Genomic DNA, 14,237 nt, shown 5'->3' with positions numbered 1-14,237 from the left:
TGACGAGTCACTCGTAACGACATTTTGCTCTTCAAGCTTTAGCTGGAAGTTGGGGAAAGTAACATTGAGGTGTAAAACACATTGGATGAGCTCTATACGCTGATTGGAGTCCTACAGGGATGGTACACAAACATAAGGAAACTTACAATATGCCCTTTTAAACAGGAAGGAAAGAAATAATGTAAAAACCATAGTACCTAGGTGGAAGGAGCTTGCAGTATTTCTGCTGACAATGTTTAATGTATTAGTAAGAAAAGGCCTAGATACTTTTCATTTTCCAGTTCATTATCTATATATTTTATTTTGCTCCTAACCAAATACAGTGCATTTGTCTTTATTGTTGGCAGACTAAGAAAGGAAAGGGGGAAGATCTTCGACGGAAAGTGAATATTCTGCTGTTGAGTGGACAGAGGCTGGAGCTAACATGTGACACCAAGTCTACCTGCAAAGATGTGTTTGACATGGTTGTTGCCCAGATTGGTCTGGTGGAGCATCATTTGTTTGGCTTAGCATATCTGAAAGGTATCCTGTTCATTGAACTACTTTCCATTTCTGATGGTTTTTAGCTTCTTTGACCAACACTTGTGTAAATATACATTAAAGCAGAAACTACATGTAATAAATATCAAAATTACCCATCCATAATGTGCAATTAGTTTGAGTCAGGAAGGGTCACATATAATTTGGTATTTTCCTTCTGGTGGGTGAAGTGTTTCATGTTAACCCTACCAGTACATGCGTTCATGATATGGTAACACTGTGACTATGTTATGAACATTGTCCTAAAGACCATACTGGGCAGGATTAGGTTTGCATTGTAAATCCAAGTTAAAGTGGTGCCAACTCTACGAGAATTAGTGTGAAAAAGTCTCATTGGTTTTGGGGGATTTATTTATGCGAAGAGTTTGTGGGGAGTTGGATGTCAATTTTACCAGCTTTTAGAACTAAATTTTGATCCATTTGTTATTGCAGAAAATGAGTTTTTCTTTGCTGATCCGGATCTAAAGCTTTCTAAAGTGGCACCAGAGGGTTGGAAAGATGATCCCAAAAAAAAGAAAACGGTCGTCAACTTTAACCTTTTCTTCCGCATTAAGTTTTTTGTTGATGATGTCAACCTGATACAGTAAGATATATATTTATATATATATTTTTTTGTTGTTGTTGTTTATTTATTATTTAAAGGGACTAAACCTACTGAAATGGGTTTCTGTTAAGTTATATCCTATAAAAGTTCCTTTTATTCAGTGTTTTTGTTTTACTATGCACATGGTTTGTTAGGAAGATACATTCTCAGGACAGTGAATTGTGGACAGGTTCCTAAAGTCTTTGTTGAATTAGATGAAGTGTTTGTCTATGTGACTTTCTTAAGTTTGACATCAGAATATGTGATTGACAGTTTGATTTTTTTTTTGTTGTTCGAGGGCAGTGTGCAGCATACTGTATAAATATATGATCTCAACTTGTACTGAATGTGTTTATGTCTATGTTTCCGTTCTCCCAGGCACACACTCACTAAACACCAGTACTACTTGCAGCTGCGCAGGGATATCTTGGAAGAGAGGATGCGATGTGATGAGGAGACCACATTACTGCTGGCGTCACTAGCACTGCAGGCAGAGTTTGGCGATTACCAGCCAGAGGTGTGATTTGCACACAGTGATTATCTACTTTAATGTCTGGTTTATAGTGACTCTATATACCCAGTGGTAGTGATCTGTAGGTACAAAAGAAAAATAAACTGCCAACATTCATTAAAAGTTTTTGTTTTTGCATTGTTAAAGTATACTTTCTTGTAAAACAAACTGTTGGGTGTGTTCACATTTGCTTCAATCTTCAGTTTTTGGACCTTATGTTCTAGGTTCATGGGAAAGCCTACTTCAGACTTGAGCATTATTTAGCCACCACAGTTCTTGAGAAGGTGGACCAGTCTTTCATCAAGGAAGAGCTTCCAAAACTGCACAGCACCTACTTTGGAGCTTCAGAGAAGGAAACCGAATTTGAGTTTCTGAAGGTAAAACATGTGTTCTGTAAAATGAAGTACAAACTAGCGGTGGTTATATCACTTCTTTAAGAATTTACTGTACATGCATTATATCCTGGCAATTGTAGAAAGAAAAAGAGAGACTGTAACCTTGAATTAACTGCTGCTCTGTAAGCGTAGTGTGGGTCACAATTATACTAACGTGTAATGTGTTTTAGTAGTTCCTCATTGTGATATGCTGCACCCCTGTGAGCTACAGTACCTTTAAAATCATAGTTGATTCATTTGCTGTATATAGAAGAGATTAAAATGTAACACCATTTATTATTGTTATATTATAAATCATACCTGTCATGCATCATCTACTACCTATTTTTTTGTTTTTTTGGGTTTTCTTTTTTGTTTTTTTTTGTTTTTTAGCAATACTACTAATATAAAAACTGGAGGATGAACTGTCAAAAACTATAAATTATAAAAAAGGGTTTACAAAAAGTATTAAAAAAAATGTTGATCACAGCTGTGGTCAATACAGGCCACAATGCCACTGTCCTTGTACTAGCACAGCCTGGCCATTGATGGTTATAGATATGATCTACAGATTTTCATCATCTTACAGTTCATTGTAGAGAATAGCCAAGTAAAAACAAGCAACTGCTGCCAAATGATTTGCTTTGCAAATAAACACAGAGTTGTGTGTGAGAATCAGGCCCAGCACAAACTGACTGCCAAAAATGTGCTGGAATCTAATAAATGAGGCTTTCAAACTGCAGCATCACAACAGTATTTTTTTTGTTGTTGTTTCCCTCAGGTGTGCCAAAAACTGCCAGAGTATGGGGTTCACTTTCACCGGGTGCTGCCAGAGAAGAAATCTCAGACGGGGATAATGCTAGGGGTCTGCTCCAAAGGTGTCCTTATCTTTGAAATGCACAATGGAGCTCGCACTCCAGTCCTCCGGTTTCCCTGGAGGGAAACAAAGAAGATCTCTTTCACTGTAAGACCACTTTGGTTTCTGAGGTTCTGCCTGGAAGAGAACAGGGCTAATAATAGATTTGGATGTGTCTGTTCAATACTGACAGACCTCATTGTGTCCTGGAAATGTCCCCTTTCTGCTTTTGGTTTTGATTTTGAAAGCTTCAAAAATGTGCAGGAAGTAGTTGATAAATAAAATGAAGCGCTGCCAAAAGCCCAGTTACCTTCTCAGAACTTTAGTGTGATCAGGTTGGTAGGTGTTAAAGTGATGCATAAAATGGTGTCCTTTTATTTACAGAACTGTAAGTTCATAAGTAATGTGGTAATGAAAAAGGACAGAATTAACTGTATTGCTTTTGTAGACTTTACAATACTTGATGCACATTTGCATTTGAATATTGCACTATAATGAGGAAACGGTGGAGGGGCCGAGATAGGTGCTGCTTCTATTTCGACTCAGCAGAAGGTGACATGTTTTCACAAACAACCTGAATTTGACACAATGTCACACCCAGCTTCTCTGAATGAATAGCCCTTACTGTTTTGCTTCAGTAGCTTCAGAACTCTTAACTCTTAACACTCTTAACTGACCATTGTTCAATAATTACTTTTATGGTTCTTTGTGCTTTGAGAGGCTACATTAATTAGGGCATGAGCTGTGGTAGGCTGCTTTGCTTCAACTGGCTTTTCATGCTAATTAACACACCTACACACATTTTAAAAAGTTTACAGATTCAAAATTGATTTAATCAATCATATTAAATATTTTAATTATGTTTCCCTGTTTTTTAATTTTTATACCTTGGAGAGTAATGATTCAAAAAATGTAATTCAACCTTAAATTATTCCAGTGCATGCACCATAAAGCACAATGTCAAGGTTTGGCAGAGGACTTGTGGCCTAGCAGGCAAAGATATATATATATATATAATATATATATATATATACACACACACACACAGTGCCTTGCAAAAGTATTCTGACCCCTGACCAATTCTCTCATATTACTGAATTACAAATGGTACATTGAAATTTCGTTCTTTTTGATATTTTATTTTAAAACACTGAAACTCAAAATCATTTATTGTAAGGTGACATTGGTTTTATGTTGGGAAATATTTTTAAGAAAAATAAAAAACTGAAATATCTTGCTTGCATAGTATTCAAGCACTTCTGGATTTTGCCAGAAAGCATGGGAGTGACCCAGCTGCTATGTGGGAAAAGGTTTTATGGTCAGATGAGACCAAGATAGAGCTTTTTGGCCAAAACTCAAAGCGCTATGTGTGGCGCAAACCTAACACTGCCCATGCCTCAAGACACACCATCCGTACAGTGAAGTATGGTGGTGGCAACATCATGATGTGGGGATGCTTCTCATCAGCAGGGACTGGGCATCTTGTTAAAATTGAAGGAAGAATGGATGGAGCAAAATACAGGGAAATACTGCAAGAGAACCTGCTTCAGTCCGCTAAAAAACTGAAGCTTTGGAGGAAATTCACCTTTCAGCAGGACAATGATCCCTAGCACAAGGCCAAAGCAACATTGGAGTGGCTCAAGAACAAAAAGGTGAATGTCCTACAGTGGCCCAGTCAAAGTCCTGATCTCAATCCCATTTAGAATCTGTGGCACTATTTGGAAATTGCGGTCCACAAGCGTTGTCCAACCAACCTGAACAACCTGGAGCAAATCTGCCAAAAAGAATGGGTCAAAATCACTCCGACACTGTGTGCAAAGCTGGTACATACTTACCCCAAAAGACTTAAAGCTGTTATTGCAGCGAAAGGTGGCTCTACCAAATATTAATGTGTGGGGGTTGAATACTTATGCAAGCAAGATATTTCAGTTTTTTATTTTTGTTAAAAATATTTCCCAACATAAAACCAATGTCACCTTACAATAATTGATTTTGAGTTTCAGTGTTTTAAAATAAAATATCAAACAGAACGAAATTTCAATGTACCATTTGTAATTCAGTAATATGAGAGAATTGGTCAGGGGTCTGAATACTTTTGCAAGGCACTGTGTATATATATATATAATTGTGAAAGAATCGCCCCTCTCCGCGGTTCGTTGCCCCTTTAAAAACACCGACCCAACACACACAAATGGATTTTTGAGGCGCGGTTGCGCAATTTTTAATGAAAATACAAAAACAAAATAAACAAAACAAACACCTAGCTCTCTTATGAGCACTAACTAAACAAAACCGGAACCTAAACTAAAGACAGGACAGCTAAGCTGTTTACCTGTAACAAAAAACAAACAAACAGAACAGCACACACAGAAAAGGATTCACTCTACCTTTCCCCTTTGACATTACGGCTGTACCCACACACCAGCACAGTCAGGCTTCTACCCTCTTCAGCAGCCGCCAAGAGTAGACTGACTGCTCTCCTTATAAACCCTGCACCTGGCTCTAATTTTCAATAGTAGCCAGGTGCAGGTAATGATTAACAATAAAACAATTAACAAGACAAACCAAAAATGTGCCTACGCACATGTTTTTCTATAGGGAGGATTTAACCCCCTCCCTGCTGTCTTATATATATATATATATATATATATATATATATATATATAATATATATATATATATATATATATATATATATATATATATATATATATATATATATATATATATATATATATATATATATATATATATAATTAAACTAATTAAAAATGTTGATTTCAGGTTATTGTGTAACCACACGGAAAACAAACTTTCATTTGATTTGAAAGAGGTGACACTTTATAATCTTCCACAGAAAAAGAAGATCAGCCTGCAGAACACCTCCGATGAGATAAAGCATTTGTTCCAGACAGACAGCAGCAAGACCTGCCAGTACCTCCTCCACCTCAGCTCTGCTCAGCACAAGTTCTACCTGCAGATGAAAACCAGACAGAGCAACCAGGAGCTGCAGGACATCGGTAAGACAGGGATGCTGCTGCTCTTCACTGATCCAGCCCCCCAACCTGCCAAGGAAATACGGTTTGGCACAGTGGGTGTAGGTGGCACACTGGTTAATGCACTGGTTTACATAGCTAGTTATATTTAGCTCTTGGAGAACACAACGCCATAACAACACAATTTTGTGTAATTGGAAGAGATTCATCTAAGATTGAATGGCCACAGTGGTTGTTCTGTATTTTCACTTTTTATTGAAGGATTATATATTCATAACAGTGGTTTCTGTGATTGAACATTTACAACACAATTACACCTGGTGGCCACGTGTTAAAGGGAAAGTCAAACACATACCACACTATTCGGTTTAATATATCACAGCTCACATGTGATTTTGTTTCTTTTTTTATTTTTTTTATTTCAAAATAGAAATATTTATGTTTTTTTTTTCCCTTCTCCAGAAAGTTCATCACTGAGCCACCTGAATGATCACAGTGGCTCAGCTGGAGTATTGCCCATGGGACGAGCTGTGAGTACAGTTAGCCTGGCAACAAGCAATATCAGCAGGCCTTTCGACCAGCCGCATCCAACACAAGCAGAGAACCTCAAGAGAACATACTGCTCTGAACTTTCACTGAACAAGCTGCTGCCAGGGAGGCCACAGTCAACAGTGGAGCCCATCAACCATCGAGTGATGATGAGCAAGTCCTACCACAACCTTTGCCAGGTGCCCGAGTCTCCCGAGGGACGGGCCCCCCCCTACAATAGCCAGTCGCAGAGTAGCCTGAACAGAATTAATCTAGCAGCCAGCATGGAGGGGGTCAGGACACTGCCTTCCCATCACAGGGCACGCTCTGATACTGAGTCCATCACAGTGGCAGGAAAGCCCAATAAGTGAGTAGTACAGTATGCACGTTTATTGAAACTTGCGTTATTTTAATATACAGTAGATCTGTCGCTTGGGCTATATTTTGCATAAAATATTTTCTAAACGAAGTTATTAAAGCAGGAGAAAGGCAGACAAAAATCAAGCACACCCTATTATAATTTTAATTATAATTAAAAATATTTATTGCAAACTAGATAAATCAAACTACTGTATTTGTGTTCGCTAGTAGTACATCCTTCGTTACAATATAATAAATCATGTATTTTAAAATGATCGAGGTAGGCCGTACCTCCTCCAATGAGCCGCCGTATGGCAGTATGTAACAACAGTAACAGTAACTTGTATAAAATCGAATTGAAATCTCAGTCCTGTATTATGTACACTAATATCCAAAAATATATGTATATCATGTATTTATTCTGCTCTGCTGGCTGTGATAATTGCATTCTCTTTTCTTTCCATTCCATTAGTGTTTTCAGTTCCAAAAGCTTGGCAGACTCGAGACGGAGCCCCAGCAAACGACAGCTGGGGTGTGACTCATCCTCCTTTGAAGACACAGGACAGGCTTATGTCATAGGTAAGGACTGGACTCTGTTTCACCGTGTTAGCAATCTGTCACATTCCTCGTTCATTTCAGAGCTGCATATTCTGTAAATGAAATGAGCTGCTCTGCTTTATTTTCTGGTGAGGTAAAACTTCTGCATGGGCCTTTTCAGTGTTGTTGCTTGCCTACAGGCAAGGCATTATCTGTGCTTGAGCTTGGAAAACCTGTTTTTCTTTTTTTTCCATTATCAGATTGGCAGAAACTAAATAACAGACCCGATTTGTAATTACCAATATTAAGTTTTTCATACTAGCAAGTAGCAACAAAGGTACATGTTTTGAATAATTTTGAAATATGTGTAACTTTGGACTAGTGGGAGAGATGCTGTCTATCAGTGTCACCACCCAGGCACAAAAACTGCATAACCGTGGTCACGCATAACTGTAGCAGAAGCATTGGGAGCTTTTTATTGATTCAAGTGAAATCACAATTTTTACTTTTCTTTTTTTAAGGAGTAAGCATGCACAGCTCAGGCATGCCCTCAACTCCTGGTCCATTAAATGCCAATGGTAGGTTTTAAAATAACTGAGGGTTACTTCTTTCCTTTCTACTTTGCACTGAATACAATCTGCTGTACTGTGTTCTGTCACTCTGTCTTACTCTTTGTTTCTCTGCCATCCTTGCAGACATCTGCTTCAGGTAATAAGTGTGATTCTTTAATATTCTTCCAGCTTGCATTGTTGACAAGGTCATCATTGGCCTCCTTCTCACTGTTTTCACAAAGCATAAATTGTAGCTTGCAGAAAAAAAGGGGTGGTGAATAGACAAAGCTAAGAAACATTTTTAAAGGTAATATTATACCCCTTTAATCATAATGTACTAACACAAGGCTTGCTAGTTAATAATGATTTAGAAACCTTACTGTTCTTGGGCAATCCGGTTGGGGGTAGGGTTGGGCCAAAAATAAATGCCTGCTCTTTGTAGCATTCATTTTCTTAAATGGGCTGCCTCTCGTGAATGTTACAAAATGTATCTCTACCATGTATTCTGGAATATATACTGAGCATCAAAAGAAACGTATCACTTGTAGTGATCGAAAAATGACAAACTCTGTTTTAGAGCCGGTGCAGTGACTTTTTATTGTGCTGATTAACAACTGACATCAAAAAGATGCTGCAAAATGATCTGTCGATCTTGGGCAGGTGTTGTGACTCTTGGTCTCCCAGTTGGTGGCCTGTCATTGACAGAGTGGGCGCGTTAAGTAAGTGAGCCGCTCAGAATGAGAACGCTCAGAAAGCACACTGAGCAGAGGTGATGGTAGATAAAATAGCCCCATGTGAAGTTACTGTCCCCTGCTGTACCTCGCTGAGTTCGGCGCTCTGTTTGGACTGAACCTCATATCTGGCTGTGTTTAATACCGACATTAATAATGAAAATTATGAATAATATGAATACTACAAGCCTAATAATAATACATTAATAACTATAAAACAGCTCTACATTAAAAAAAAAATTAATTAAATTATACAAATTCGAAAACAACAATTTTCACCATCTTATTTAGCCAATTAATACATAACTTCATAAGTCGAAACCAATTCATTGTTCTTGACAAACGTATTTGTCAATCCTGCCTGTCATTTCCACTTGTTTCCTGCAGGTGGCCATTCCGTCCGCTCACTCTAATCACTGATAAAAAATGCTCAGCAGCGCTCTGAGCGGGAGCGGAACTGAGCAAGTCGTTAAGTTGATTCTTTTACTGAGCCGCTCTGAGCCGCTCACTTACTTAACGCACCCAGTGTGTCTGGTTATACCATCTCGCCAGGTTTGAAATTGCTGGCTGTGAGTACCCAAGATGGCGAGCCACAGTACTCTGCCCTAGTCCAGCCTCCAATATGCTGATTGCACGAAGGCGCTGCTCTCTTGACAGACGTGGCGTATTGGTTTTTTGTTTTTTTTCTGTGATTTTCTTTATGCTTTTATTCAAACTTGCAATTCAACAGCTGAAATCACTCCATATCCAGTCCAATCAACTGTCTCACTAATTAGGTGATTAAGTGCATATGCTTCAGTCATAGTCACTCAAGCGTGTCATGGTCAAGGAACGAATGATACAGTGATTAAAAAGAAACCAAAAATATGTCCATTTATATACTTTATTTTTTTTATAATAGTGATGTTTCTTTTGATGCTCGATATATAAAAGCTGCATCTCCCTAATTCACTCGCGATGGGCATGATGACATTAATAAAGGCCTGATAATAGGTGTTTCTGTATTATAAAATAATGCACAAAGTACTGATATTTTAAGAGAAAGTCTAAAATGATTACCCCGTTTGCCATGGGGCAAGTTTCTCTAATATAGTCGTAATATAAACTACTAGCTTTAAAGAGTAAGTAGCGGGGTTCCGAAAAATATAGCGTTGCTACGACTGTTTAGATAACGTAACTGTAATTTTTATTTTCATTACCAACATCCTGACAACTTTTTACACTTTTATAACTTTGAAGTCTGTTTCATGCACTGATAGTGTAAGGATTATTGCCCACATTGTTAAACAGATAACACAACAATAACAATAAATAATGTAGTACAGAACAGAAAAGCCAGAGCACTTGTTATGGTTTTTTTTTTTTTTTTTTTTTTAATTGCTCTTCCTGCAGTTATTTAGATGACAGATCTCAAACCGAAGTGCACTAGAGCGGCCATTTTGAAAAGAGCTTTGAAACAGACTTTAAAGTTATAAGTGTAAAAATTTGTTAGAATGTTAACAATTAAAAGAAAATCGACAGGTCTGTTATTTAAACAGTTGTAGCAACATGTGGGGATGTGTAACGTTATATTTTTCTGAACCCCGCTACTTACTCTTTGTCTGCTGATAAGCATTTTGGTGGTTATTTGGTATTTTAGGTGTGGTTTCATAAAACATACTGTATTATGTCACTGACTTAGATGCCATAATCCAACACAGCCAGCCTGATTTGAGGTATACTTTCAGCTGTAAATGTGTCTCCTCTTGACCCTTTTGAAAGAATAGGCACTGAAATGTACATTCTGATATTACTCTTTGCGTACCAGTGAGAAGAAGGCTAAGAATATCAGTTCCACATGTTTGTCTTTCCATTATGACTTTCTGTCTAAACAGCTTGTCTTACTCGTTTGAAGTTTTCTGCATGGCTTCAGTTGCCTGACCAAACTGTGCTGCTACTACTACGACTACTGATACTGCTGCTAACTTTATTGGAACAAAACCTAAATGATTTCTGTACAAGCATTACTTCTGTTCACTTCTAATGCTAGATGACCAATCCTTGTGTGTTCACATTCAAATTAAATGCAAGCTAAAGCCATAAATATCTCTTGCATCCTTGACCTATTTAACAAACATTTTATTTCCCCCTGTGGATGTAGCTTAGGGTGTCTAATATGTTTTACGTTTCTGGCATTTGAATAGAAACCCTGAAACAGAAACTCAATGCCTTGCCTTCTGCTGAAAGGGAGATTACACGGGTAAATCTGAAGAAGGATGTGAAATACGGCCTGGGTAAGTTCATTATTCCTTGTTTTGACACTAGGCAGTGTGCCTAAATCATTGGACTACAAAGGTGCCTGCACATCTGGGAAGCCTGATAACTGTTAAAGCAAAGAGCTTATCTGTAGTGGTCCAGATGATCCAGTCGGAGCTGGAACACATTGGTACTGTTTGGTATTGTTCTGCAGCCAATTCAGTTGGAGTACTGTGGCAAGCTTCCAAACTAAGATATATTATTATTACTAAGGAGCTCTGCAAACCAGATTGTGAGACCCTGTTGTGCTGCTTGGATTAACACTAAAAACAGTACAGGCTTTATAATGGTCACAAACCTTAAGCTTCCCCTTGACTCAATTGGAAAACACAGCAAGTGGAAGTGAATAAAGTAAATGTATCTGTATAAAACTAACAAGAATCAACTTCTAACAATAATTGAACTCTGTCTCGTTTTTCTTTTCTTGCTAGTTGAAGCCATTACAATTGTTGTATGCCTCTCAAAGTTTGTATTTGCCTTTGCACTTTCTCACAATTGGGCCCATTCATTTTTTTTAATGATTTGCAGTAATAAAGCCGCGTACAGATCCTGAAAACAGTCATTTTAAAATCCCACCACTTGTCCTGTCTTAGCAGAGAATCGCCACTTTGCTTAGCAGTGTAATAATGTCTCGGTACTATTTGTGTCACGATACATGTGATGGTCCTGATGGTCTACTTGTATGATGCATAATACGATGAAATGATCATTTAATGAATAACTGTTTTGTTAAAAGATAATAAGTAAATGAATTTGGGAGAGTACATGTGTGTATTCATACCAACTGTAAAACACAATTATTCTTCATTGAAGAACGCCTTAGTAAACTACAGTGAGCTATGATGTCTGTTTGGTCTTGTATCACGATACAAATAATGCATACCTCTATTACGAAAACAATATATTATTTAAAGAAAGTATCATGATTCATGAATCATTGCACCCCTACTCTCAACCTAGTTGTTGTGCTCCCTGTTTAGACAATAGCAGTGGTTGACGGGTGTGGCTAATGGTGGTATTCTGAGGTGTGTGTGTGTGTGTGTGTGTGTGTGTGTGTGTGTGTGTGTATAGTTCTATATAGTACTGTAAGTCTAGTCAGCCACACCCAACAGGGGATGTCGGGTAAGCTGCTGGTTGGGTACCTCTGCTTCCCTGAGGTGGAGTCTAGGGTGAATAATACATTCATAGTCATTACAGTGCTGTATTTGCATCACTGTCCCAGGGTTTCAGATAGTTGGTGGAGAGAACACTGGCAGAATGGACCTGGGCACTCTCATCAGTTCAATTACCCCGAGTGGCCCGGCTGACCTGGATGGACACTTGAAACCAGGTACCCTCCTTTAGGAGTTCATGCTCAGGGACATTTTTCAGATGTCCTATTTATTTGGAAATGTTGCATTCAATTGTGATGGAATATAAAATACACTGGTCAATTTGTGGCCAGTTAATTTTAATAAAAAAAAAAACATTCAATTCCCTTATTTCTATATTCGTAAATAAATACAAAATAAAGTTCCCATTACCAGTATTTGTTCAAACAGTTTAATTAAAACACTAAAGCAGGCTTGATTGTGACAAATAACATTACTTGTGTACCTGACAAGGTGCCCTTAGTTTAGCCTCAGAATTCATGACTATTTAATGGTTACAGTATTGCAAGACTCACCCAGCAATACTTGCATTACCTCTCTGACGTAATGTACATTTGTATTGTACATACAGTATGTTTGTGGTTTCTGCAGGAGACCGCTTGCTGTCAGTAAATAATGTGAGCCTGGAGGGTGTTGCCCATGAAGCAGCCGTGGAGATGCTGCAGAATGCCCCAGATGATGTCACACTGGTTGTCTCTCAACCAAAGGAGAGGCTTTATCAAGGTAAAATATTTAACAAGTCAGTGAGTTCTAATTGTGTGCAGCCCTACAGAACTGCAGAAGTGTCTGAATGGGGAATATAAATGAGTTGACTTACAAAAAAAGGCAAACGTTGAAGCTGCATTTGCATCACTTGCTTTCGTGAGATTAATTGCTTCTCATTAATTAGTATCAAGCTATAGAAACACCCTGCAGTAATGAGCATTATTATTATTATTATTATTATTAAAATAATTGGAATTATGCCTAGTTGTGAGTGATCCCTCAGGTCAGTATTCAAGAACATTATTTCGGGGTTTGAAAATATAGAGAAGATTGCTTTAAATGTGACTTAATTACCTCAGCAGGTAGTATCACCTCCCATGCTAAGTTCATGTTTTTCTTAGTTTTAAATTGAGACTGCTATTTAAACATCATGGGATGGACAGTTTCTTACTGTGCAGGGTAAAAGTGAGATCCTATCTGATTTGTGTACACTAGATTCTGAGAAAGGACCACATTGTAAATAACTACTTGCTGTTAAAAGGCCTATCCTGTATAAACACATTCAAACTAATATGTATCTTAATTGTCTCTTAAGAACCTTCTTCAGCCACATCACATCATAAGACCAGGGGTCACGCAAGGTCACCTGGCAAAAGACAGGAACACGAAGAGGAATCTTCATCGGAAGAACACACCAGGCTCCAGGGCCACCAAAGAGCTACATCTGGTGCATCTTCTGCTGTGTCTTTGAGCAGGAGGAAAGGCAGCGTAAGCTCACAGGATTCTAGAACTGAAAGTGCAAGCCTTTCCCAAAGCCATAGCAGTGGTTTCAATAGGAACCAGGTTGCTGATGGATCTATGCCACCACCTCCGCCTTACCATTCTGAAAGAACAGTTCCAGCAGAAATGTTGCTACCAAGTGGAAGCAAAAGCAGAAAAGTAAGAAGTCCTGAAAGCAGCAAAGATCTAGATTATTCAGATAGAGGGGACTCGGACATGGATGAGGACACATACTCAAGTAGTCAGGAGCAGCCAGTGTTAAAGGTAAAATGTGCAGGTCTGACAAAGTCTATTCTCCTCCAGTGATGTTCACACGTTTTTGTAGTGATTTAACTGGACTTATTTTTAACAGGTAAAATATGTATCAGATTTTTCATATAGAAAGAAAAGGTTGTTAACAGATGCCATTGTAAAACCCCCATTGTATAATAATTTCAAGGTTTACTATGAGTAACAAGTGTGTCAGTAACATACATCCCCACCACTGCTGTAAATACAACATTAGTTACAGTATCATGAAACAGTAGAGCTCCATGACCTACATCCACAGCAAGTGCTTTAGAATAGCCCTCCAGAGTTTCGAATAATTAGCAGTTCTGTAGAGAAACTCTTTAGTGTGATATACTTGGGTACAGGCACCGCAACTATACCAGTCACCAAGGACCAGTAGGCAACTGCTGTAATTGAGCCGGTTAAGCACATAGTAAATAACAAAACTCTACGTAACAGGAGTCTATTA

At 38.2% G+C, this 14,237-nt stretch overlaps 1 protein-coding gene across 7 annotated transcripts in view; it reads left to right on the top strand.

Annotated features, from left to right (window-relative positions):
* The window catches only part of LOC117409269 (tyrosine-protein phosphatase non-receptor type 13), an 89,628-nt gene that overhangs the window by 50,764 nt on the left and 24,627 nt on the right, over window positions 1-14,237 (top strand). For 3 of the 7 annotated variants that reach the window (XM_059018782.1, XM_059018768.1, XM_059018764.1), the window contains exons 12-24: window positions 348-522; window positions 973-1,123; window positions 1,502-1,640; window positions 1,859-2,011; window positions 2,790-2,972; window positions 5,722-5,884; window positions 6,323-6,755; window positions 7,221-7,327; window positions 7,807-7,863; window positions 10,751-10,840; window positions 12,085-12,192; window positions 12,605-12,736; window positions 13,314-13,762. In XM_059018782.1, the coding sequence (XP_058874765.1) occupies window positions 348-522; window positions 973-1,123; window positions 1,502-1,640; window positions 1,859-2,011; window positions 2,790-2,972; window positions 5,722-5,884; window positions 6,323-6,755; window positions 7,221-7,327; window positions 7,807-7,863; window positions 10,751-10,840; window positions 12,085-12,192; window positions 12,605-12,736; window positions 13,314-13,762 (2,340 nt within the window). The remainder of the gene's footprint in view (window positions 1-347; window positions 523-972; window positions 1,124-1,501; window positions 1,641-1,858; window positions 2,012-2,789; window positions 2,973-5,721; window positions 5,885-6,322; window positions 6,756-7,220; window positions 7,328-7,806; window positions 7,864-10,750; window positions 10,841-12,084; window positions 12,193-12,604; window positions 12,737-13,313; window positions 13,763-14,237) is intronic. The other 4 variants (XM_059018833.1, XM_059018790.1, XM_059018779.1 and 1 more) reach the window with 3 other exon arrangements.

This window comes from Acipenser ruthenus, chromosome 1 (genome assembly GCF_902713425.1).
Source record: "Acipenser ruthenus chromosome 1, fAciRut3.2 maternal haplotype, whole genome shotgun sequence".
Taxonomy (NCBI): Eukaryota; Metazoa; Chordata; class Actinopteri; order Acipenseriformes; family Acipenseridae; genus Acipenser; species Acipenser ruthenus.
This window is presented reverse-complemented; position numbering and strand designations above follow the sequence as displayed.